We start from the raw sequence: 26,957 nt of genomic DNA on the forward strand, positions 1-26,957 counted from the left end.
TGAAAGAAGTTCCGTTGTATCTATTTTTAAAGCTGATTACTGTGAGCAGGGGATGCTGCTATTGAGTTATGAATGTCATCACAGTATGCTCTCACTCAGCATTCTTTGGATGACACTAGTGTTTGCATATAAGGTTCTCGGAGTTCAGTGAGTAGGAAAGCAGCATAATTATCACTGAAATGGTACCAGTGAGTGAAATATTTACAAGCATTGATCATATCACCATTCAACAGTATAATCAATTTATCATCATCTACCTGGGGCCTTTAGCTCACCCCGTGGCTGAATGGCAAAAAATGGGTTATCTCTGTGACCTCATTTTCGGGGATATTTTACAACTCCAAAAGGATACTATGCAATGTTCTATAGCGTGTTTGTTAATCATCATATTAAAAGTCCTCACCAAAAAAATAAATAAATAAATAAAAGTCCTCACCCTTTTGAAATTTACTCACTGGGAAATAGAGGTTCATTGGGTCCACAGATATTAAAATAGATTTCAGCCTGAATTATTGGGGTTTTCCCCCAATGTTTTATTATGAAAATTTTCGTTCATACAGAGAAAATTTTACGCCAATCATATACCCCATCACTTAGATTCTAAAAGTAACTAAACTGTAAAAGGAAAGTTCTGCTTTCTTCTCTTTAAAAATCAAAGAAATTTCTTTCTGAACCTTTGAACCATTTTCACGTGAGACAGTATTTTGAAATGGCTGAGATGATTTTTTTTTTTTTTAGATTTTATTTATTTGAGAGAGAGACAGAGCGAGCATGAGCGGGGGGGGGGGGGCAGGGAGAGAAGCAGACTCCCCGCAAGCAGAGAGAGCCCAATGTGGGGCTCCATCCCAGGACCCTGGGATCATGACCTGAGCCTAAGGCAGGTCAACCAACTGAGCCACCCAGGCGCCCCGGCTGAGATGATTTTTGATGTTTGTTATTTCTTCAGAAATAAAATTGAGTAAAATAATTCACCACACATTCTGGGATTTAGCAAATCCCCGGTGTTAGAATAGAAAACAGTATTTACCAGATCAGATTAACTTTTCAGATCCCACGTTGGGTTCCTACAATTAACTGCTCATTTAAATTACATGAGACGTAAGTTCATTTAAATTCTTTGCAGGTGGGGCACCTGGGTGGCTCAGTCAAAGCTTCTGCCTTCAGCTCAGGTCATGATCCCAGGGTCCTGGGATTTGAGCCCCGTGTCAGGCTCCCTGCTCTGTGGGGAACCTGCTTCTCCCTCTCTCTCTGCCTGCTGCTGCCCTTGCTTGTGTGCTTGCTCTCCCTCTCTGTCAAATAAATAAATAAAATCTTGGGGCACCTGGGTGGCTCAGTTGGTTAAGCGTCTGACTTCGGCTCAGGTTGTGATCCTGGGGTCCTGGGATCGAGCCCCACATTGGGCTCCTTGCTCAGCGGGGAGCCTGCTTCTCCCTCTCTCTGCCTGCAGCTCCCCCTGCTTGTGCTCTCTTTCTCACTCTCTCTCTGTCAAATAAATAAATCTTAAAAAAATAAAATAAAATCTTTAAAAATAAATAAATTCTTTACAGGCAAAAATAAAACGACGAAATCAGGGAGGGAGACAAACCTTAAGAGACTGTTAATCATAGGAAACAAACTGAGGGTTGTTGGAAGGGAGGAGGGTGGAGGGATGGGGTAACTGGGTGATGGACATTAAGGAGGGCGCGTGATATAATGAGCACTGGGTATTATATAAGACTGATTAAACATTAACCTCTACCTCTGAAACTAATAACACATTATATGTAAATTAATTGAATTTAAATTAAATAAAAATAAAATGTTAAAAAGTAAAAAAAATTCTTTGCAGGCAGAAATAAAATATACTTGTAAAAATTATTTCCTATAAAAAATTATTATAATTTCTAGTCCTCCATCTTATAAAGATACATACTAGTTTGCTTTCTTGCTTTCTTCTTCAATCCTATTATGAAATTAAACTGCTGAAGTTAAGGTTTCTTTTCCAGTTCAAATCTGTGGAATAGCATAAATTCATAAATTTTTATTGATAGAGATCTTTAAGAGTCATTGGTTCCAGCTCTCTTTTATATTACATCAGGGAGTGGCAGTCCGGAGAGGTTAACTAACTGCCCAACGGCACAGTAAATTAATGGGAGATCAGGAAATACATTTTATTTATTAGTTTATTTTTAAGGATTTTAATTTTAAGTGATCTCTATACCCAACTATGTGGGGCTCCTTCACAACTGCAAGATCAAGAGTCACATACTCTACCAACTGAGCCCACCAGGCACCCCAGGAAATACATTTTAGATCTCTAGTCTTCTCCAGTATTTTTTTTAAGATTTTATTTATTTATTTGACAGAGACACAGCGAGAGAGGGAACACAAGCAGGGGGAGTGGGAGAGGGAGAAGCAGGCTTCCCTGATGCGGGCCTTGATCCCAGGACCCTGAGATCATGACCTGAGCCCAAGGCAGATGCTTAACGACTGAGCCACCCAGGCGCCCCTAGTCTTCTCCAGTATTAACATACATTATTTTTAGATAGCTCTTTTGTAGAAAGAATACACAGAGCATGCTTTTCAGCTATAGAATTTATCTCTATTAAAATGGTGTTTCAAAAAACGGAACCCTAAGTGAGAATATCTTTATGAATACATTGGACTAATTGTTTTATAAGTCATATTTTTTTCCTAGATCATCTCAGTCTCCTATGTTGATTTCTCACCAGTCCTTTTCTTCATGATGTTGTTGCTATACTTCGAAGGGAAGGAGCATTCTCATTAAGCAAAGAAGAGTGGTACTGCTCTCAGTACTCATCTTAAATGTTAATAAATACATTTTAATAGAAAGGGTTAATTTATCTCCCTGCACTATGTTCTTTTTTCCATTTCCTCTTTCTCTGCAAATAGCTTTGTGGCTGTGAGTTACAAGATAGCTTGTTTTTCAGTATTTTGTGCAGTAGTAAGTTCATCAGTTGGAATCATTTGAAGAGGTTTCTGTTTATCTCATTCATATAAAAGCTACTTCTCAAAACTGTCTTGTTTGATCTGTAGAAGTGGTGATTGTAATTCCTCTCAAGTTGTATTTATCTTTCTACTTTAGAAGCTAAAACAGGAATTATAATTCCTTCTTTAATCTTTAATGTACCTGTGTATTTGTGACAGAAATCTTAGTTCCTGTTAGCTGAAATTATACCCAGAAGATGTAACCATTGCTTTAGGCCTGAGGTACAAAGGTATGTCAGCTTTTAGAATAAGACCTGAGGTAGGGAGAAAAGAAGTGACACTGGTCTTGAACTTCAAAAAAAACTGACTCTGCATACTGAATCAGCATTTGATTACGGGGAAGTTGTGAGCGAAAGGAAGAGGAAGATGGAAGCTATAGGGTAGAATTTGTGGTTACTTAGATGTAGATGTTTGGAGTTAAAGGTAATAAAAATGACCTCCTTCTTCAAACACCGAGTTAAAGAAAAACCTGTATTACTTGCTACTGCTGGAACTTAAAGAAAAGTTTTGTCTTCAGGGTATTTATAAAAAAAAAAAAAATAGAAGAGTTGTGTTCCTTTGTGGATCTTTGGAGAATTGTTAGAACATAGTGTATGAATTGAAGTAACTGCTGACAGAATTTTGCAAAGTAATGGGGCGCCTGGGTGGCTCAGTGGTTAAGCGTCTGCCTTTGGCTCAGGTCGTGGTCCCTGCTTCTCTCTCTCTTCAGCTCACCCCTGCTTGTGTTGCCTCTCTTGCTGTCTCTGTCAAATAAATGAATAAAATCTTAAAAAAAAGAAAAAAAAAGGATGTTGCAAAGTATTGCTTACCTTGTCATAAGCCTTAATATCCATCATGCCTCATTGTTCTGAGATTACACGTTTAGACAGATTCTGCTGATTAAATTCAGCCCTGTACATGGCAGACACTCAGCTATAAGCCTATGGCCTTAAAATGTTATTGAACAGAATTTCAACTCAGATCAGTTACAAAACCCTCTGGCCCATGGGCTTTTATAGATGCTTAATTTCCTTTTAAGAAGTGTGATGCTTATGGTGTACATCTCTCGTGGTTTTAAGAAATGTAAGCTGCCTTTTTGGGGGGATGCATCCTTAAGTAGGAAAGTATCTCAAATTGATTTTCAGTATCTATTTCAGTCAGCACTTTGAACTGCTCTTACGTACCTGGTACCATTACATCCTTGTGGTCAATAACTTTCCCTTTTCTTGTGGCTTACTTCACATATTAAAATAGCTTTCTGTCCATTATTTTAGTGTGTATATTTTATCTCTGATCCAGCATAATGCTGGACACTTGGTAGATCTGACTGGAAAATTATCTGAAAAGATGCCAGCATGGCTTGGTCATCCCAGACTCACTTGTCCCCACTTCGGACTTGGTTTAAGAATTTACTCTCGGGGGGCGGGGGGGCGCCTGGGTGGCTCAGTCGTTAAGCATCTGCCTTCAGCTCAGGTCATGGTCCCAGGGTCCTGGGATCGAGCCCCGCATCGGGCTCCCTGCTCGGCGGGAAGCCTGCTTCTCCCTCTCCCACCCCCCCCTGCTTGTGTTCCCTCTCGTGCTGTGTCTCTCTCTGTCAAATAAATAAATAAAATCTTTAATTAAAAAAAAAAAAATCTACTCTCGGAGAGAGGTTCCTCAGACCACCTTCTCTAAAACAGCAACCCTATACAACTCTCTTCTCATATGCTGCTTTGTTTTCTTCAGAGCACTTTCTCTCACCACCTGATGCTCTCCTATGGGAATATAAATGCCATACATAAAACCCAGGAATTTTGTTTTGTTCACTGTTATATCCATCCCTAGCGCCTAGCAAGCACATAGTAGGCACTCAGTGTTTTCAGAAGGTATCACGAAGGTTAGAAATTGTGCCAGATTCCCTATGGATATAAATACACATTAGAAATGGATTTAGCCCTTGTGTACGCAGATAGCTAAAGTACAAGATGGGTTCAGGTGGCCTGAGAACTTCAGCAAATACGTTGTGGGTATCTTATTGGCTTCTTACTTCTAGCTGGCTTCTTAGGAAATGACATTTAAGCTGCGTCTTATTTCAGACTGGGGAAACGGATAAGCAGAGGCTCAGAGGTTGGACAGCTAGTGAGGGTGGTATGTATAAGGAAAGATGACGTATACAGTTTGGTTAGAATATACTCCTGACAAAGTAAGAAGTTAGTTAGAAAGGTAGGTTAGATCCGGGGCAGTTGGAAAGTCTTCAGATCAAAGCTGAGTTTGGGTTTTGTCCTGCTGGCACTGTGGAAATTGTTTTTTTCCCTCCTTAAAGGGCAGTTAGGGGCGCCTGGGTTGTTCAGTCGGTTAAGCATCTGCCTTTGGCTCAGGTCATGATCCTGGAGTCCCAGGATCGAGCCCCGCATCGGGCTCCCTGCTCATCCGGGAGTCTGCTTCTCCCTCTACTCCTCACCCCACTCATGTGCGCTCTCTCTCTCTCGCTCGCTCTCTCTCGCTTTCTCTCTCGTGCTCGCTCTAAAATAAATAAATAATTTTTAAAGGGGGGTAGTTATGTGACATGTTTGGACCTGCATAGGAGGAGACTGAAGACTCAAGTTTGTTTTTATTATTATTTTTTTTTTTTTTAAAGATTTTGTTTATTTATTTATTTGACAGAGAGAGAGAAACAGCATGAGAGGGGATAGGGTCAGAGGGAGAAGCAGGCTCCCCGCTGAGCCGGGAGCCTGATGTGGGACTCGATCCTAGGACTCCGGGATCATGACCTGAGCCGAAGGCAGTCGCTTAACCAACTGAGCCACCCAGGCGCCCCTCAAGTTTGTTTTTATTATTATTAAATGTTTTATTTTCATTCCAGTATGTTAGCAAAGTGTTCTATTGGTTCCAGGTGTACAGTGTAGTGACTCAGCAGTTCTCTGCATGACTCCGTGCTCATCCTGATGAGTGGACTCTTTATCCCCTTCACCTAGTCCTCCCCTCCCCCCACCCACCTCCCCTCTGGAGCCATCAGTTTGTTCTCTGGAGTTAAGGTCTGTTTCTTGTTTTGTGTGTCTCTTTTTTTCCTTTGCTCATTTGTTTTGTTTCTTAAATTCCACATATGAGTGAAATCATATGGTATTTGTCTTTCTCTGACTTATTTCACTTAGCATTATCCTCTCTAGTTCTATCCATGTTGTTGCAAATGGCGAAATTTCACTTTTTATGACAGAATAATATTCCATTGTGCATATATATACTACATCTTCTTTATCCATTCATCTGGACAGTTGGGCTGCTTCCATAGTTTGGCTAGTGTAAATAATGCTGCTGTAAACATAGGGGTGCATGTATTCCTTTGAATTAGTGTTTTTATATTTTTGGGGTTAATAACCAGTAGTGTGATTACTGGATTGTAGGTCAGTTCTATTTTTAACTTTGTGAGGAACCTCCATACTGTTTTCCACAGTGACTGCTCCAGTTCAGTTCCAGTCAACATCCTCACCAACACCTGTTGTTTCTTGTGTTGTTGATTTTAACAATTCTGACAGGTGTGAGGTGATTCCTCATGAGTGTGATGTTGAGCATCTTTGTGTGTGTCTGTTGGCCATCTGTATGGAAGACTAAAGTTTGAATTGTAGAGTAGGTGGGGGAAGGTAGCAAGGAACTTATATTAGAATAATATAATGTAAAGATAGGAAGACAACAGTGGTCAGCAAATGGACAAATAAATCTGAAATGGAGAATAAGGGAAATGAAAGAAACCAAGAGGACTCTAAGGTTTTGAATTTGTGGGAAGTAAAATGGTGTTGTCATTAAAGAGAACATGAAGTAAGAACAGATTTGAGAAGGAAGATTAATTTAATTTTGAACATGTTGCTCTGAGGTGCTAGCATTTGAGTGGAGGAATGTGGTTGGCAGTTGGAGAGCTACCAAGGCTTAAGATTTGGGAATCGCTTGCAGAGTAGTTTCTGAAGCTTGAGAATGTGAAGGAAGAGTCAAGAGAGTACATGGAAAAAGGAAAGTAGCAGAGAGCATATTCTTGGGAAATAAAGAATAAGAGGAAAAGCCAGAGAAAGACAAGCCAGTAGGAGAACCAAGAGAGGACATTAGAGAAACCAAAGAAAGATATTTTCAGGATGATCTAAGAGTCCAGAAAAAGCTCTGTGGTAACCTTGAGTGTGATATATATCTTTTTGGTCATATCATACGTTGTTCTGTACTGTTCTTTTTTTATTTTTTCTTTTTTTAAAGATTTTATTTATTTATTTGAGAGAGAGAGAGCACATGAGAAGGGGGGAGGGTCAGAGGGAGAAGCCGACTCCCTGCCGAGCAGGGAGCCCGATGCGGGACTCGATCCCGGGACTCCAGGATCATGACCTGAGCCGAAGGCAGCCGCTTAACCAACTGAGCCACCCAGGCGCCCCTGTTCTTACTTTTTTTTAAATATTTAAGTAATCTCTACCCCCATTGTGGGGCTCGAAACCATGACCCTGAGATTGAGTCGCGCCGTCTACCTACTGAGCCAGCCAGGTGCCCCATTCTGTGATATATTCTTGATCTTGTTTCCTTTTTGATAAAATAGTAAAAGTTCTAACAAGCAATAATTGAAGGATCGCAAAGCGCAAGGAGGACAAGGGTTAAGGGTTAAGGGAGGTTAGGGATTGAATAAGTGCTTGTTTTCCTATCTCACACTTGATCTACTTAGCATATGAATTATTTTAGACTGTCTTCAAAGAATATATTATCACTTTTGTAAGTGCTTTCAGAAAACAAATCAGAAACTAGAAAGAGTAACTTGCTAAAGTGCAAGAAGACAGATCTCAAAGAACTGAAGCTGATCTGTTGAAAGCTGACTGGAAAGATTTCAGTAGCATTTTGCCCAAGAGTCAGGGCTAGAAAGCCTTGGAGTCTTTGGTGCAGCATTTTGTGTAGGAATAAAAGAGAAAAATCTCTCTATGAAAGAGAATGTTTAGGTACTTAAATTTGATCATGAATTGACTTGAAATTTTATAATCCACTTAAGAGAAGAATAGACTTTTGAATATATAAATACTAATGATTGAAGCAAGGGGAAAATAAGTACAGTCAGTCCCTGGTTTGGTGTATAACAATATCTAAAGCATCTGTCTATATCTTGCTCTGTGTGACAGCACATTAAAAATAAGAAAGATAATCTGATTAAAGGACATACCTAAAAGTGCAGACATCATCTGGTGCATTAAATTGGTACTATGTGGCATCTTTTTTTTTTTAAATTCAATTATAGTGGACACACAATGTTACATTAATTTCAAGTGTACGACATAGTGATTCAGTAACTCTCTACGTTCTCTGTGGCATCTTTATAAGGTTATTAGAATAAAGTTCACTAATTGGTAAAGCATAGCAATAGCATATACAGTTAGGTAGAAATTGTCACATGGTTTGGATATGAGCATTTCAGTTTTGGTATAGGAAGAGGAGTTGTTTTGGTAAAACTTAACCTCTTTAAGGTCTGATTTTAAGTGAAAATACTTGTTAGGTCTGGATATTCAAATTGAGAATTGTAATTTATTAATTTGTTAATTTATTTTTTAATTTGGATGAGTGATATGATTAGCTTTATTTTTTTTTTTAAAGATTTTATTTATTTATTTGACAGAGAGAGACACAGCGAGAGGGAACACAAACGGGGAGTCGGAGAGGGAGAAGCAGGCTTCCCGCGGAGCAGGGAGCCCAATGCGGGGCCCGATCCCAGGACCCTGGGATCATGACCTGAGCTGGAGGCAGACGCTTAATGACTGAGCCACCCAGGCGCCCCTGTGATTAGCTTTAAAATCCAGAATAGCGGGGCGCCTGGTGGCTCAGCCAGTTAAGTGTCTGCCTTTGGCTCAGGTCATGATCCCAGGGTCCTGGGATTGAGCGCCGCTTTGGGCTCCCTGCTCAGCGAGGAGTCTCCTTCACCCTCTCCTTCTGCCCCTCCCCCAACTTGTGATTTTTCTCTCTCTCTCTCAAATAAATAAATGATATCTTTTTTAAAAATCCAGAATAGCTTATGCAAAGCAGAAATAATATATTTTGCTTTTTTAGTATTTCCTTTCTTTTGTTAGTGAATGATTCTATCAGCGTACAAGTTTGTACCTTTATTTGTTGAGTTGTCTTATCTATCATCCTCAAAAAGTAGATTTGTTCATGGTAGTTAATACTCAGAGGTATTAGGCCTGATTAATCTGAGATTAAAAGCCTTAAAATATATTACTGTTAAAATTTTCTATTTACTATCCAACATCTTTTTAAATGGGGGAAATAGGGGTGGACCTAGTGAATGCAACAGTCTTTCCTGTGTTATATCTGCATCTTTCATATGGTGTTAGAACAAAAACAGTTTCTGAAGCCCTTCTTTGAACAAAGATAATATCAGAGTATTTAATAGTGTCAACAGGACATTCCTTCCTCTCTTCTTTCCTAGTTTTGTATATCTCTGAATAATAATTGCCAGAAAGTATATTTGAAGAGGTTCTTTGTAAATGTATGTTCATGTTCATATTAATTACACACCTGATATGGTGAATTCAGTGCATTTAAAATAAAAGTAAGTTTATGTGTTTAATTATTGCACTTCTGATCATTTGTAGGCGAAACCTAACTAAACTGTCCCTGATCTTCAGCCACATGCTGGCAGAACTAAAAGGAATCTTTCCAAGTGGACTCTTTCAAGGAGACACATTTCGGATTACTAAAGCAGATGCTGCAGAATTTTGGAGGAAAGCTTTTGGGGAAAAGTAAGTCTCAAAATAATGAATTTTTGTTTGTGTGTGTGTTTGTTTTTTAAGTAGGCTCCCAGCATGGATCCCATTGCAGGTCTCAAACTCTCAACCCTGAGATCAGGACCTGAGCTGAGACCAAGAGTCAGACGCTTAACCCACTGAGCTACCCAGGTACCCCTCGAAATAATGAATTTGAACTGTAAAGAACTAAAGCTTATGTTGTGGCCTTTTGCTTAATTTTTCTTAATCTTTTATCTAATTTTTAACTTTTTTTTTTTTTTTTTAAGTAAACGCTGATCCCAATGTGAGGCTCGAAATCACAACCCCAAGATCCAGAGTCGCATGGTCTACCAAATGAGCCCGCCGGGTGCCCTTGTTTATTTTTTTAATTAAATAATTATATCATGGGAAAGCGTAGAGAAAAATAACTTGTATGTGTGTACAGTAGGCCCCCCTTATCTGCAGTTTTACTTTCCATGGTTTCAGTTACCTGAGGTCAGCTATGGTCCAGAAGCAGATGGTCTTCCTGATGTATTATCTGAAGGTCAATAGTAGCCTAACGCTCTGTTGCAATGCCTGCGTCTTTCCTCTTACTTCATCTCGTCACAGAGGCTTCTTATCTCATCATCACAAGAAGGGTGTGTACAGCACCGTGAGATACTGAGAGAGAGAGAGAAAGCCCACATTCATGTAGCTTTCATTACAGTGTATTGGTTGTAATTGTTCTATTTTATTATTGTTGTTAATCTCTTACTGTGCCTAATTTATAAATTAAACTTCATCATAGGTGTGTGTGTACAGGAAAAACTATAGTGTATTTAGGGTTTGGTACTATCTGCCTTTTCAGCCATCCACTGAGGATTTTGCAAAGTATCCCTTGCAGATAAGGGGGCACTGTTGTACCTACCTCCCCATGTTTTGGGGGTTTTTTGTTGTTTTTTTTTTTTTTTTTTTTGTATTTTAAAATTTCACAGGGATTTGGACTGTGTTGATTCATTTTTTTTTTTTTTTTTTTAAAGATTTTATTTATTTATTTGACAGAGAGACAGCGAGAGAGGGAACACAAGCAGGGGGAGTGCGAGAGGGAGAGGGAGAAGCAGGCTTCCCGCTGAGCAGGGAGCCCGATGTGGGGCTCGATCCCAGGACCCTGGGATCATGACCTGAGCCGAAGGCAGACGCTTAACGACTGAGCCACCCAGGCGCCCCTGTTTCTGTTTTTTTTAAAGAAAGCTTTGCAGATTCAGTTGAAACACATGCTCTTTAATTGAGTATTTGTATCGCTCCCCATCCATTCTGCTGTTAATAGACGTTTATGTTTCACATTATTTGCTCTCACAAAACTGTGCTGCAGTGAACAAAATTACATTTGTCTTCATGTGCAAGAGCTTCTTCACAGTTAGATGCCTAGGACTGAAATAGCTGAATCGGGGTTTCATGTCCTCTGCTTTGCCACATATTGCCTAATTGCTTTCCAAAGTGGTTACACCAGTTTCTATCCCTGTAAGTAGTAGACACAAATTCCAGTAGCTCCACAATCTGGCTAACACTGGTAGTATGAATTGGGTATCATATTTTGCTTTATATTCCTGATGACAAAGGAGATTGGGCATCTTTTCACAATTATGACCCGTTGGGATTCTTATTCTGACTTGCCCGTTCCTGTTCCTAACTTGTCCATTTTCCTACTGAGTAACTTGTCTTTTTCCTGTTGAAAGGTACTGATTGTTAGTTACTTAAATTACAGATATCTTCTCCTAGTCTATGGCTAGTTTTTCCACTTTGTTATATTGTCTTTTTGTTTTTTTTAAGATTTTATTTATTTTTTGACAGAGAGAGGGAACACAAGCAGGGGGAGTGGGAGAGGGAGAAGCAGGCTTCCTGCAGAGCAGGGAGCCTGATGCGGGGCTCAATCCCAGGACTCTGGGACCATGACCTGAGCCGAAGGCAGATGCTTAAAGGCTGAGCCACCCAGGCGCCCCGTTATATTGTCTTTTGATGTATAGAAGTTTTAAATTATATAGACAGATCTATGAATTAAACTTACGCTTTTAAGTATTAATATAAATGTTTATCTTCTGAAATTTTGGATCAAGGAACTGAAAAAAATAGTAGTACAACTTTTTAGTTGAATATACAGATCCTAATGTAAATTTCCCTTTAAATGCCTTTTTAAAAATATGTTTAAATGTAAAATATAGAATAATTAGTGATTTTAAAACTTAAAGAGGATGGGAATGAATTTAACTTTGTTCCTTTTAACTTAACTCCATTAGAAAAGAGTTCAAGGGGCGCCTGGGTGGCTCAGTCGGTTAAGGGGCTGCCTTCGGCTCAGGTCATGATCCCAGGGTCCTGGGATCGAGCCCCACATTGGGCTCCCTGCTCGGCAGAGAGCCTGCTTCTCCCTTTCCCTCTGCCTGCCGCTCTGCCTACTTGTGCTATCTCTCTTGTCAAATAAATAAATTAAAAAAAAAAAAAAAAAAAAGAGTTCAAAATGCCACTTTCTCTCTTAATTTTTAGGCAATGAGTACAGAAACTTTTCAAAGTCAGTGAGCTTGTGTTTACGTAAAGATCTTGAGAAATAGAAATCCCGTAGTATCTTGTGCTAGCCTTATCTGGGGTATAATCACTCTTACGTTAATAATTTATTCCTCATCCCTTTCAGATTCATGTTCTTCCTGTGCCTTAAGCCTATTTCCTCATGTCTAGGCCTTGAGATTGTGAGTTCCTCAAAGAACTCAGAATGTTTTATGTGCTTTTAAAAAGTTGGTTTAAATGTAAGCTTTTCAGTTAGTGAAGGCCTGGCTACAGATGACATTTATATAAAGAGTAATCTCCTCTCTCTTTCCATGTTTCTCTAAAGAGAACAAATGTGTGAAGAAAGATGAGAAAGGGGATTAGTTTGTGACATATTGCCAAAGAATAGTGGGAAAAGATTTCTGTTACTAATTTCCTTATTAGAAAATTAAGAAATACATCATTTATTCCCTTTCTGTTCTCAATCCAAAATATAACTTCGCTTCTTTAAGATTAGAGTTGAAATTGATACTGAGACCTTAATGTGGCTTTTTTTCTTGGTTATTATAGCAATGGCCAGAATTGTCTGTTATCTCACTCTGTGCCTTCCCTTCCACCCCTGTTCCCCCATCTAGGACAATAGTCCCTTGGAAGAGTTTCCGACAGGCCCTTCATGAAGTGCATCCCATCAGTTCTGGGCTCGAGGCCATGGCTCTGAAATCCACTATTGATCTGACCTGCAATGATTATATTTCAGTTTTTGAATTTGACATTTTCACACGACTCTTTCAGGTAGGATACTAAAATGTTGGCTAAACTAGTTGCTACTTTTCTGAAGAGAGAGCTCTTTAAAAAAATAACATCTGGGAGTTTACATATTATATAAAAGTATTTTTAGTCAGTGTAGAAATTATAAGCAAAAAAACCTTCACTATTTTTATCTATTGTTAAAAATAATAACTATATAATCTGCTTTCTTCCCCTCACATTTATAATCTCTCTTTGTTAGTAAATATTCTTCTTTTGCATCATTTTAATGATTGTAGAACGTCCAGAAAATGGGTATAATGTGATCTATTTAATCAGTTTCCTGTTGTTGAACATTTATGTATGTTTCCAACTTTTTCTCCTATTGTATTGAAATTTTTGACTGTTATATTGACTTGCATTGATGCTTCAGAAATAATTCATTTCTTTCTTTCTGTAAAGATAATGTGTGTATGCCAACTTGCATAAGCCTTTATTTGCAACTTCTTAGTTGTACATGTAGGCCCCGGCTATTGGTTAGAACTGCTGTAAAATGTCTTGAATTTCATTCTATAATGAAATTTCTTTGTATAACCATGTATTTATTTCTTCTTGGCTTTTCTGAGTTCTTACCTCTCAAACATATTTCCCTCAAAGTAACAGTGTAATTGAAAATTTGTGACAATGAATGGAGAATTGAGGTTGTTTTCCTTCTGTTCTTCATTGCTCTGAGGATGGTCAGCTGTCTTGAGCCAAGTGGTCTGATTGAGCTCTTGTTCCCTTAGCCCTGGTCCTCTTTGCTCAGGAACTGGAACAGTCTTGCCGTAACTCATCCCGGTTACATGGCTTTCCTGACCTATGACGAAGTGAAAGCTCGGCTCCAGAAGTTCATTCACAAACCAGGCAGGTCAGTGCCGTGAAGCAAAGAGGTTTATTCTCCTAAATTTTATTCTCTTGTGACCTCTGCCAGGATGGAGGAAACGTGATCGTGGATTAGTTCCCCAGTGGCCCCGTTGCTGCACTAGGACTGATGTCTGTTTACCAGAGGAATTGACTTATTCAGATCTTATAATCTGATAAATGCTTTCAAGCCACTTAAGAATTGAGCTCACGTATTTTTTGCTTTTGGTCTGGAGTCACTGTAGAATTTATTATTGATGGTCCGTTTGATTTTTGTCTCTGTCTTGCCTTCCACCCTAATATAAACACATAAAAGGTTCTGTTCATCTCTGTTCTCAGTTACATTTTCCGGCTGAGCTGCACTCGTCTGGGTCAGTGGGCTATTGGGTATGTCACTGCTGATGGGAACATTCTCCAGACAATCCCTCACAATAAACCTCTCTTCCAAGCCCTGATTGACGGCTTCAGGGAAGGCTTGTGAGTATCTGCTGTTTGCCACTTGCTGGAGTCTAGGAACTTAGGGGTGTAACACTTGATCATCAATGACTTGATTCCAGGTGTCTTCATGGTTGAAGATTCAAGAAACATATTAACAGGTTGTATTATTTAGACCTTCAGCTTCCATAGGACTTCTGTTATTCAAAACAACTCTTTGAGTGAAATGATTTTTCGCTAGTGCTTTAGTTATTACCAAGAGCAAACTTATCTTTCTCCTTTTCCAGATGTTAACTTACCTTCAAGTCTATATTGGAAAAGACGCTAATTAGCAGAGAGTGTTACCAGTTATTTAACTAGCTCACATTAGAGTGGTTAGATAATTTTAATAACAGCAGGCTCAGTGGCCTTCATCTGCCCGAAGCATTTTGTTTTGGCAGTATTTCTTCAGGCTTTGGGCTGCTGTAATCTATGCTAATATTTATGACTTAAGTTCCTATTTATTCCAGAATGCTATTCCTTTGGGAACTCAAATTGATTATCACTTGGTAGGCACTAAAAATACTAGCAGTTGACCAGCTGTCAGAAAGCTGCTTGCGTTTTGAAGCAATGAGGAAAGTCCATTTTCCATCATGCATCATGTTTGGCAGCAGCCTTGGAGCTGAAGGGGGTGCGTCCCCAAACATCAGAGCAGGCCGACACGCCAGGCTTCCTGTAGTTGATCTCAGGGGCTTACTTTGCTTCTTGTTACATTTCTTTTACATTGGTGTCGCTCAGTGTTAAATACCCTGTAAATAAGGGTATTTTAGGCCTTTGGTCAAAAACAAATGGTGCTTAAATTAAGAATTTGGGGGCACCTGGGTAGCTTAGTGGTTGTTTCCAACTCTTGATCTCAGCTCAGGTCTTGATCTCAGGGTCGTGAGATCGAGCCCCATGTCAGGCTCCATGCTGGGCATGGAGCCTACTTAAAATAAAAAATAAAATAAAATAAAAAATTAATAATTTGTATTTTGTGGCCATCCATAGATTAAAATAGGGGTTGGCAAACTATGGCCCACAAGCTAGCTGTTGTGGTATGGCCTGGAACTAAGATAGGTTTTCCTTTTTGAAGTGTTATTTAAAAAATAACAACCAAAGAAGAATATATGACACAGACTTCTATGGTTTGCAAAGTCTAAAATATTTACTCTTTGGCCCTTTACAGAAAAAGTTTGTCAGCCACTCAGTGTAAAGATAAAGCCTGTGGCATTGTGGCCTAGAGAAAGGAGTATCATGTTTGGAGAATATCTTCTTGGAACTGTTCTATGTTATTTATTGTTTGGAGTATTTTTCTTTGTACTTATGCAAAGTTGCCTATTTATTTGAGAGAGTGTGTACGAGCAGTGGGAAGGGCAGAGGGAGAAAGAGAATCTCAAGCAGACTCCATGCTGAGTGCGAAGCTGATGGCGCGGGGCTCAGTCTCACGACCCTGAGATTATGACGTGAGATGAAATCAACAGTTGGACGTTTAATGGATGGAGCCACCCAGGCACCCCCAAAGTTGCTCTTTTAGATGAGAGAATTCCTAGATATCATTTGTCTGTATTAGCAAGCAGTTATAAATTGGCTTTAGTAAAACCCTAAGGCTGGTTACTCTTTTTATAGCTATCTGTTTCCAGATGGACGGAATCAGAATCCCGACCTGACAGGCTTATGTGAACCAACTCCCCAAGACCACATCAAAGTGACCCAGGTGAATTTTGTTTTACATCCTCACCGTGTCTCTACAGGCAAGCTTTTGTACGTACTTGACACAGCTGACAGTGGAGTGGTATGAAGTGATTGGAACACTTACGTGTTAAACCATCGACTAGCTTCGGGAGTTTGTGTGTGTGTGGTTTCTCTAAAGAACTTAAAATAGGACCAAGACCGCGTGTTTTCTCTGTCGATGAGAGACTAGTGACCACTGTGTGGCACTTCCGCAGAAGCAAAATTTGTATAGAGAGTAACCGTCTGTAGTTTTCCTGGTGTTGGGGTTTAAGGTTGCAGTCATTGATTCGTTCGACAAATACCTGCAATTGGCTGAGTAATCGCTTCAATTTTTTTTTTAATCAAAGGAACAATATGAATTATACTGTGAGATGGGCTCCACCTTCCAACTGTGTAAAATATGCGCTGAAAACGACAAGGATGTGAAAATTGAGCCCTGTGGACACCTCATGTGTACGTCCTGTCTCACATCCTGGCAGGTATGGATCCAGACAATCTCCGCTATGTAATCCTCAGAAGAATTGGGGGTTTTGTATCCTGTATGGAGAGAAAGGATGGCCTGGTTTGTGGAGGAGGTTTTAAGCTTCTGGTTTCTTTTTTCATCTTTAGGAAGTGTATTTCCTAGTGGACACAAATTGTCAGTACTTTCAGATGCGCCTGTGACTGTCTCCCGTTTGCTCTGCAGGAATCAGAAGGCCAGGGCTGTCCTTTCTGCCGATGTGAAATTAAAGGTACTGAGCCCATTGTGGTAGATCCATTTGACCCTCGAGGAAGTGGCAGCCTCCTGAGGCAAGGGGCCGAGGGAGCTCCCTCCCCAAATTATGAGGACGATGACGATGAACGAGCTGATGATTCTCTCTTTATGATGAAGGAACTGGCTGGTGCCAAGGTAAGACTGCAGGTTCAGAGACTGGCAAACTCCACTGTGAGTTGTGTTCTAAAGGAATAGAGCACTTGATGAGATCCAGACCACAAGCTGACATTTACTGAGCATTTACTATGTGAGAGATGCCAGGCTAAGCACTTCCCTTATTTTAACTCCTGTAATCCTGTCCTTATATATACTCAAATAACCCAAGATAGGTACTCTTATTCTCATTTAGCAGATGAAGAAACCAGGGCACAGCAAGGTTAAGGAATTCGCTGAAAATTACATAGCTGCAGCCAGACATTCGGCTTCAGGGCCCATGCTCTGTGTCCTAGAACTGCGCTTTCCCCAGCTTGTTGGAGAGAACGAGAGGGGATAATACAGTGGGGCCCTATTGTGCTGCTGTGAGTAGAGTCTGGTGCTCCGGTCTTCTTTCCTAAGGGGTCCTGGCGCTAGAAAGTTGGATTGCAGAGGGGAGAGGCACTGTTAGTCACCAGACGTAGCGACTGAAGTGACCGGAGGGTGGTAGGAGGTACCAGGTAGAAGCTAAACTGGAAAGGCCCTAGTAAAGAGAGGAGACCTACAGACTAAGAAAGGATGGGATCAAATTCCGTAACATCAGTGGGTAGGGTAAAACAGCGATCTGTTCACGAATTAGAAGTAAGGGAGTCTTGGAAGATGTTAGCCTATGCAGGGCAAACATAGATTCTCTAGTTCAGGAGGTTATATAAATTCATGGGCAGCACCTCACTGCCTGGCACATAGTAGATACTGAAAGAATGGATTTGGTGGGGGCGCCTGGGTGGCTCAGTTGGTTGAGAGTCCTACTGTTGATTTTGGCTGAGGTCATGATCTCAGGGTCCTGGGCTCCATTCTCAGTGGGGAATCTGTTTGGTATTCGTGCTCTCCCTCGGCCCCACCCTTCACCCCCTAAAATAAAAAAAAAAAATTAAAAAGGAATGGATTTGATCTCTTAAATGATTGTATCCAGTGTGTCTCCTCCTCTGTGTGCTCAGTGCCACTTGCCTTATTTCAAGCTGTCGTCGTCATCTCTCTGCCCTACTACCAGCACCAGTGATCTACAGCGCAAACCTGACCATCCCATTCCTTTGCCTCGTACTCTGATGACTTCTCATTACTTAATGGGTTAAGCCATTCTCCTTTCCAGGCACTTTGCCCTCAGAATCCTTTTTGCTTTATGTTTTGTGGTCCAGCAAGGCCAAACCACTAGAAATCTCTCCATGCTTTTGTCTTGGTAGTTTCTTTTTCTTTTTTTTTTTTTTTTTTTTAAGATTTTTAAAAATTTTTTTTTAGGGGGGGGGATTGGGGGCGGGGGGGGGGGGAGGGGGGGGGGAGGGACAAGCAGACTCCCTGCTGAGTGGGGACCCCCCCACACACACCAACACGGGGCTCAATCCCAGGACGCTGAGATCATGACCTGAGCCGAAACTAAGAGTCAGATGCTTAACTGACTGAGCCACTCTGTCTTGGTAGTTTCTTTGTAATTTAGTTGAGTTTTCATTTCCTAGGAAACCTTTCCAGACTGTTTGTTCCTGCTTCCCCCACCCCCAATTCACATGTGTTGACACACACATCATGTCTAGGTCTGCCTGGGTGTCTCTGAGACCCTGAATGTGTCTGCCATAGAATGAACCACCTTGGAATATTTTATTACATGTATTTCCTGGTATGTTGTCAATTCCTAGAAGGCCAGAGCCGCTGTACAAAATTGAGCGCACAGTAATTACTTTGAATGTTTGGGAATTGAAACAACTTCAAAACAGGAATTCATAAATCTATCTATGCTTTATCAATAACGGGCAGTTGAGGAAGTCTGGAATGAATTGTACAATTTTGGTTTTTTGAAGTGGACAGATTTTTTGAAGTTTTTTCAAGTTTGAAGTTTTTGAACCCCTTATAACAGGTTCCTTGGGTCCATTTTAAGAGATTAATTTGAGGGTTGCCTGGGTAGCTCAGTAGGTTAAGCGTCTGCCTTCGGCTCAGGTCATGATCCCAGGGTCCTGAGATCGAGCCCCATGTCGGGCTCCCTGCTCAGTGGGGAGCCTGCTTCTCCCTCCCCTCTCCCTCTGCCCTTCCCCCCTGCTCTCATGTTCTCTCTCTCTCAAATAAATACATGAAATCTTTAAAAAGAGATTAATTTGACCTCTAAAGCAGTTTTATGTTCTTAGATTTCTGTCTGTTCATGAAAATTTATTGGTAACTCCTGGAATATTAGGGAAGCCGAATAAAAAGATAAGTGATTTTTACTGGATTTTTTTTTTGAAGACTTTATTTATTTATTTGAAAGAGAGGGAGAGAGAGTACAGAGGGAGAGGGAGAAGCAGACTCCCTGACTGAGCCACCCAGGCGTTCCTCCTGGATATGTTTATTTGAAATTAAAATTACCCTTTTTCTTCATGCAATTTTATAGATGAATAATACCTTTTTTTTTTTCTAAAGATTTTATTTATTTGACAGACAGAGATACAGCAAGAGAGGGAACACAAGCAGGGGGAGTGGGAGAGGGAGAAGCAGGCTTCCTGCGGAGCAGGGAGCCCGATGCGGGGCTGGATCCCAGGACCCTGGGATCATGACCTGAGCCGAAGACAGACGCTTAACGACTGAGCCACCCAGGCGCCCCCGATGAATAATACTTATTGTGGAGAAATAGGCATCACATTCAGTGTTGATGTGGGTACAAATTAGCCCATCTTTTGGAAGGACACTTTAACACCTATCAAAATGTATAATGGTCACAGTTTGAACTAGCAATTCCAATTCTAGGGATTTATCTTAAAGAAATACTCAGATAAGCACACAAAGATGTGGATGCAGTTCTTATAGCATTATTTGCAATAATGAAAAATTAGAATCAACTCACATGTCCAGCAGTAAGAATTTATGATATGTCTGTGTGTTTGTATTCTGTTTGTGCCATAACAAATTACTACAGATTTAGCAGCATAAAGCAGCACAAATTTATTCTGTTACAGTTTTGAAGGTCAGAAGTCCACCACATGTGCCATCCAGCTAAATCAGGGTGTCAGCAGGTCTGTAGTTCTTCCTATAGGCTCTAGGGGAAGATCCATTTCCTTTTTCATTTGGATTTGGCAGAGTTTAGTTCCTTGCCAGTTGTAGGATTAAAATCCCCATGTCCTTGCTGGCTGTCAGCTCATGCCCAGCTTCTAGTGGTCAGCCACACTCTTTGGCTCCTGGATTCCTTTCCTCCTCCTCCAGCCCTATCTCTCTGAGGTGCTCTGCTTTTAAGGACTCATATCATTAGATCGGGCCTATCCAGAGAGTCCAGGATAATTCTTCCATCTCAAGATCCATACCCTCAGTCACATGAGCGAAGTTCCTTTTACCAAGTAAAATAACATATTCACAGTTTCTGGGTTTTGGGGTGTGAGTAAACATGTTAGGGCTGGGGGATAGGGAATCCTCATTCTGCCTACTGTAGTCCACATAATGGAATGCTCTGCAGAATGAGTTCAGTTTACGTATACTGAAGTGGAAAACTGTGTAATGATCATTACAAAGTTTAAAAAAATAATTGTATACTATGTATAGTATCACCTTATTTCTCTAAAAAAAAATTATTTTAACATGCATGGGGGAAAAATTGACTATCCACTAAATTGATATAATTTCTGAGGGCACAAGTTTAGAGGACTTGAACTTTATGGGATATTTGAATGTTTTACAATAAACATAGTACTTTTGCAAGGTGTTCATTATGCTGGGTAAGAGGCTCTATATTGAGTGCTGTAAGTATTGAATGAAATAAGAAACCTGAGACAAAGGCCTGCAAGGAGCTAGTAGTTGTATTTGAGAAGAGAACATGCATGCAGGTGAAACTATTTAACACAGGCAGACAGCATACATTGTTTTAGATATTTGGGTACACACGCTAAGTGTTGTAGGTCTTAAAAATATGAACCCTTTTTAACTGTAGCTCATCTCTATGAATGATTTTAAATTTACTCATTTAAATAAAAGTAATAAATGTACACTGTAAAAATTCAAATAGAGAAAAAACAGCTTCGTGCATTGCGCTCTCACTTGGCTATTCCGTAATTTAGTTTCTTAATGGACGTTCATATTATTTCTAGACTTATACAGACTGATACTCTTTTCAGGTCTGTAGGGTAAATTCCTGGCAGTGGAATTGCTGGATAAAAGTGAATGTACATTTAAACTCTTTGATGGAAGAAAGGATGTAATTATAATTAGGGGAGGGGCACATGGGAATTGTGCAAAGACAGTGCTATTGCATTTCTTAGCTGCATGGTAGGTACTACGTGGGTGTTTATTATTCTTTGTGTGAATAAAATATTTTATAAAATATTTAACTTTTTTTGAGTAGATAACTAAAATTTATCCGCAAGTTTTTGTCCTAAAATCACTCCTGAAGGTATATGAGACTAGGGGGGTGCCTGATTTGTCACATCCTGGGTAGCTGTCGTTGGGGTTTTTTTTGTTGCTGTCTTATTTCAATTTGTTTTTAATGCGGTCAGTCTACTTATTACAAAATCCAAATGACAAACGCATATGGATTTTTTGGTAAGTTTAAAAGACTTGCTAGAAGGCTGGCAGAAACCTTGGCTCCCTGCCTCTGCCGCCTTCACCTCTTCCATGGGCCCCACTCAGACTTGTGGGTCCTTAACACCTTTCACACCATATACATAAACTGCTTTCTCAGTCATCTGTTCACTTCAGGTGTTATAGAAAAGGATTGATTATCTCCCTCCTTCCCACACCGTATCTCCCCACTATGGTTATTTGAGTGCTTTTTGGCCAAATCACTGTTCAGTGTGTAAATGATTTTGCTCCTTACTGTTCCAAGCAATACACTATGATGTAATTGCTGCTGTTTTCTCATACGACCTTCTGCTTTTCCTGGGATAACTGCTATATGTATATATAAAAATAAATAATATTTTAAGATTTTGCTTATTTGAGAGAGAGCGCGCACGAGCAGGAGGAGGAGCAGAGGGAGAGGGAGAGAATCTCCAGCAGACTCTCCACTAAGGGGGGAGCCAGACGCGGGGCTCGATCTCACGACCCTGTGAGATCATGACCTGAGCCAAAATCACAAATTGGACACTTAACCGACTGAACCTCCCAGGTGCCCCAAATTGCTTTATTTTTATTTCCTTAGTTTTCCATTTGTACCTGTCACTACCAGGTCTTACCAAGCTGTCTGACATCCTCTCAGTATAATTTTCTATGAAGTAAATTCTCTAAATACAGTAGATACTATATAACGTATGATGGTGACGCAGGAAACATGGCTCCCACGTTTTCCTCTTTCTTGCTTTACTTCGTTGTTTGGGTGAAGTGTGTCTTCAAAAAGGTGAGGTAAAATTTTTGAGACGTTTGAGATCTTAAATGTCTTTGTTCGGCCTTCAAACTGACTAGTTACACGGTGCTAGGTTGAAAAAAACTCTAAATTGTTATGGCTTCACTTTGCTTCTAGGTTCTAGTGCATTTTTGCTATTTGGTGCCCCCTTTCCCTCTATCCCAAGAAGCTTTTAGGTTATTCTCCTTATCATTGATTCCTTGAAAGCATAAGGGTGGGGTGCCTGGGTGGCTCAGTTGGTTAAGCCACTGCCTTCAGCTCAGGTCGTGATCCTGGAGTCCCAGGATCGAGTCCCACATCGGGCTCCCCGCTCAGTGGGGAGTCTGCTTCTCCCTCTGACCCTCTCCCCTCTCATGCTCTCTCTCTCAAATAAATAAATAAAATCTTTAAAAAAAAAAAAAAAGAAAACATAAGGGCGTTTTTTGGTTTGTTTGCTTGTCATGGGTTTTTTTTTTTCCTTCATTGGGCTGCCTATGCAGTGAACCCTTTCTATATGGATATTTATGTCCCTTAGGTCATAGAACCATTCCTGTGTTATTTCTCTGATCATTTCCTCTCCACTTGTGTTTTTTCTCCTTTTCTGGAACTTTATTATATGTTGTAGTAAAAGAACAGTGCAAGGATCGGTTATGATGTTGAGCCACGAAGAGTGTGATTAGCTCAACCCTCTGCACTTCAGGAAGGGGAACGAGCAATGGATGGTGAGAGGGGTTGAAATAGGCAGAGAGGGGCGCCTGGCTGGCTCAGTCGGTGGAACGTGCGACTCTTACCTCGGGGTTGTGAGTTTGAGCCCCACGTTGGGTTGGGTGTAGAGATCACTTAAAAATAAAATCTTAGAAAGAAAAGGCAGAGAGGGCTTTTCCAGTTGGGAAACAACCTGAACAAAGGCAAGGAGGTAGGAATTCTAGAGTCGAGACTGGTGGGAAAATGGGAGTTACTGGTGGATGGTTTTTGAGCTATTTTGTATTCTAAGGATGGCTAAGCTGGTAATGGTGAGCATACGGATTTGGCGAGATAAGAAACTGAGAATTGCAAGAAGGTGGTTTTAATAAATCAGATCTGAGATTGGTAAGCAGAATGGAAAGGCTTATAAAGATACGAGACCCTTTCATGAAAGAATCAACAGGATATAGTGACTGGCTAGAAATTGATGAAGGGACAACCTAATAACTTCTCACTGTCTTAACCCTTGAGGTGTCCTAGCTGTTCATGCTGCATCACTCACGCACCAAGGACATGGAGCCGTTTTTCTTAAGCATGAGTAAAAGCAGGTAGCTTTGATGAGGGCTTTCTTTGCCTTCATTTACCACCCAGCATTAATGATAGGACTGAGTATGTGAATGGTTATCTTTCTGTCATCTTACATAAGTGCTCATAATACATATTTGCCTATATTCCATCTGTATTGCTCCCTGGGAGAGAATGCAAATGCCAAGTAGCATTTTGTATGAATTATGCATATCTCTTGATCGCTTGCCTGGACAAGCTTATCAGCCATTCATCACCCTGCTACAGGCTCGGAAATGGGAGAGGTTGTACATGTATTGCTTTGTCTAATTTGGCACCTCTTTTTAAGAACACAAATTGATAGGAAATATTAATCCCTTTAAATTACTGAATTGAAATAACATTTCTTCAGAAGGACTCGAGATGCTTTTTAGTGATACTGTTGATTCTTTTCCTCTTAACATCTTCATTTTTTTCTTTTTTTCTGTCATGATAAGCCACGGAGGATTTCTCTTCTTTGATCTCTTTCATTGTTCTGTGCCTTAAATGTCATTTTCCCACATAATTTGTTGAGAGGTGAATGTCTGCTCCTTCCTTTTTATATGGGTTCCTATTTTTAATTTTGAAAAGATTTTTTTTCTTTCTCTGAAGATGAGGAGGTGGAAAAGTGTAATACTTGTTTTCAGTTGTAAGCTAGGAAGCTTTTTGTAGCACAGCCATTTCTAGATACTTGCCTGTAGCTTGCATCTGCTCGTAGTAGTAGTAGTTCTGTGATTGAGAGCGCCCTCTTATGGTGACACAGAAATAATTCAGGAAGCCTGACCCATTGGTAGTTACAGTTAGTGTTCATACAGTACTTGCTGTCTACAGCTTTAGGAGGAGTTGAAAGATGCCACTCCCTCATACAAGAATAATCTATTAGGAAATTTTATTTGTGTCAGGTGGAACGGCCTCCTTCTCCGTTTTCCATGGCCCCACAAGCTTCCCTTCCCCCGGTGCCACCACGACTTGACCTTCTGCAACAGCGGGTATCTCTTCCTTCAAGTGCTTCTGGTCTTGGAACTGCTTCGAAGGTAAGACGTTATCCATTTCTACAGTTTTCTGGTTCTTTGTTGTGGATTATAGTGGGTTTTTTTTTAAATTAATGACTTTTGATTGATTTGCTTTCCTCGTGCTTCCACAGGTAGCTTCTGGCTCCCTTCATAAGGACAAACCATTACCAATACCTCCCACACTTCGAGATCTTCCACCACCACCCCCTCCAGACCGGCCATATTCTGTTGGAGCAGAAACCCGGCCACAGAGACGTCCCTTGCCTTGTACACCGGGCGACTGTCCATCCAGGGACAAACTGCCCCCTGTTCCCTCTAGCCGCCTTGGGGAATCATGGCTGCCTCGGCCAATCCCCAAAGTACCGGTGGTTGCCCCAAACTCTAGTGACCCCTGGACAGGTAGAGAATTAACCAACAGGCACTCACTTCCATTTTCATTGCCCTCACAAATGGAACCCAGAACAGATGTGTCCAGGCTTGGAAGCACATTCAGTGTGGATACCTCCATGGTGAGTCCTGTCTTTGACATTTTTTAGCCTATTAACAAATATTTTTGGATGACATTTAATGGGTCAGAGTTTTGTGATAGGTTTTGTGCAGGATTCGGAGACAATGAAACATCCCTACCCTCAGATGTGTATATACCCTCAAGAAGTATATTACCAGAGCAGATAAAGCATGTTTGTAAATACCCCAGTAGGTATGTGTGTGCACCTGTGTATATATGTATATATGGCTGGATTCATGTAGTATAAATGAGTATTATAAACAGAAAGTGTTTAAGTTGTAGAGAAAGGAGAGATTATTTCCAAGTGGAGCAGTCATGAGGGCTTTATGGAACAAATGGCATCTGCATTCGAAGTGTTCTTTCCAAAGTGAATAGTGTTAAGGTCAGAGGTACAATGACACAGATGCTTGAGGTACATTGTGGAACTAGAAGTAGTTTAATTTGAGTGGAGCAGAAGTTTTGTATGTCAGAGGAGAGAAAAGGTCTAGAAAGGGGCATTAATACTAGATTAGAGGATTTTGAAAATCCCATCAAGGCCAAAGGAATTTGAATTTATTAATGGTAGGAAGTGAGCATTTGAAGGTTTTAAATTAGTGGAGTGACATGAGCAAAATGACATGAGCAAAATGATTTACAGAGATAAATCTAATAGTAGATTATCTACTAATAAGTGGATTGAAGAGAATAGCTTGAAAAAAGGTTAGCGGTTCATTGTATAAGCATGAGATAAGGGGTCCAGACCTGGGGGTGGGGCGATTTATTTGTTCTTTTGTTGGTTCATTTGTGTATGTGCTCCACAAAATATCCTACCTTCACAGAGTTTACATTCTAGTGGAGTAAAGACAAACATGGTAAGTTAAAACAAAGGGCATTGGATGCTGATGAGAGCTATGGAGAAAAACAGTGGAAAAAAAGGGATATCGGGAAAGTTGGGGTGGGGGTACATGGAGGGATGGGGTACAATTCTGAGCAAAGATCTGGAGCATTGGTGAGAGCGAGCTGTGCTGATGCTGAGGGAGACCCTTCTAGGATGAAGGGGAGGCAGGTGAGCTGGGGAGAGTATAGTGCTAAGTAAGCAAGAGGGAGAATGCTCTAGTGCACATTTCATTGACCTGCTTTCTCTTGTGTATGTGAGCAGTGTTCTTTCTTACGTGCTACACAAATAGTTGAAGGTTAATTAGCAGTGTAACTACATAGTAATGCTGCCAGTCCCCTTCAGACAAATAAAAAAAAAAAGGCGGGGAGACTAACTTGTGAGCCATGAAGTTGAGGAATATGGTGGGGCCCTTACGTGAACTGGGTACTTCTTGGTGGCAAGAGAAGGGGGATGGTCACTTACAAGTGGCATCGAATGATAGGCCGTCTAATTCGTGGGAATGAATTAGGTCAGGCTTTCTGGTGACCTCACTGTAGAAAGAGGTATAGATTTTTAGAGCTAGAAAGGGTATTTGCATAGACAGCCAATTTCCTCAAATCTTCTAGAATCAAAACAAAAACCCCCATTTCCTTGGCTCTTTTTAGATCTCTGTCTTCCTCACCTGACATTTAAACTTTTTTCAGAGCCTGAAAGCAAATCTGCTTTTGGTCAGACGTAATAACCCCTAAGCACGGCATTGAGAGTGGAGTCGGGGTCTGTATTACTGTTCTTGTTATTTTGACTAGGTTGGAGAAGTAAGAGGAGTCACTGAGTTGTGTTAAGAAGGTTCTTTCTCACCAATTTTCTTTCCAGAATGTGAATAACAGCCCATTAGCAGGTTCAGAGTGTGAGCACCCCAAGATCAAACCTTCCGCATCTGCCAATGCCATTTATTCTCTGGCTGCCAGGTAAGTCCTAAGGCTGTGTCTTGTGGAGCGGATGTGCTCCTGCCAATTCAATTAGCAGCTTACTCACAGAACGTAGAAAACCCAGAGCAGTATG

The 26,957-nt window shown here is 40.6% G+C and overlaps 1 protein-coding gene and 1 non-coding gene across 2 annotated transcripts in view; both read left to right on the forward strand.

Moving 5' to 3' along the window:
- Positions 1 to 26,957, forward strand: part of CBL (Cbl proto-oncogene) — an 82,632-nt gene that overhangs the window by 38,977 nt on the left and 16,698 nt on the right. Inside the window, exons 3-12 of the mRNA XM_032427783.1 lie at positions 9,546 to 9,692; positions 12,827 to 12,983; positions 13,724 to 13,845; positions 14,178 to 14,315; positions 15,918 to 16,005; positions 16,370 to 16,501; positions 16,708 to 16,911; positions 24,421 to 24,552; positions 24,663 to 25,040; positions 26,769 to 26,863. Of these exons, the coding sequence (XP_032283674.1) occupies positions 9,546 to 9,692; positions 12,827 to 12,983; positions 13,724 to 13,845; positions 14,178 to 14,315; positions 15,918 to 16,005; positions 16,370 to 16,501; positions 16,708 to 16,911; positions 24,421 to 24,552; positions 24,663 to 25,040; positions 26,769 to 26,863 (1,593 nt within the window). The remainder of the gene's footprint in view (positions 1 to 9,545; positions 9,693 to 12,826; positions 12,984 to 13,723; positions 13,846 to 14,177; positions 14,316 to 15,917; positions 16,006 to 16,369; positions 16,502 to 16,707; positions 16,912 to 24,420; positions 24,553 to 24,662; positions 25,041 to 26,768; positions 26,864 to 26,957) is intronic.
- On the forward strand, positions 26,135 to 26,264 carry LOC116647069. The gene has a single exon (XR_004302278.1). It is a non-coding gene; the product is annotated as a small nucleolar RNA SNORA19 (small nucleolar RNA).

This window comes from Phoca vitulina, unplaced genomic scaffold (assembly GCF_004348235.1).
Source record: "Phoca vitulina isolate PV1807 unplaced genomic scaffold, GSC_HSeal_1.0 scaffold38, whole genome shotgun sequence".
In the NCBI taxonomy this organism is placed as follows: Eukaryota; Metazoa; Chordata; class Mammalia; order Carnivora; family Phocidae; genus Phoca; species Phoca vitulina.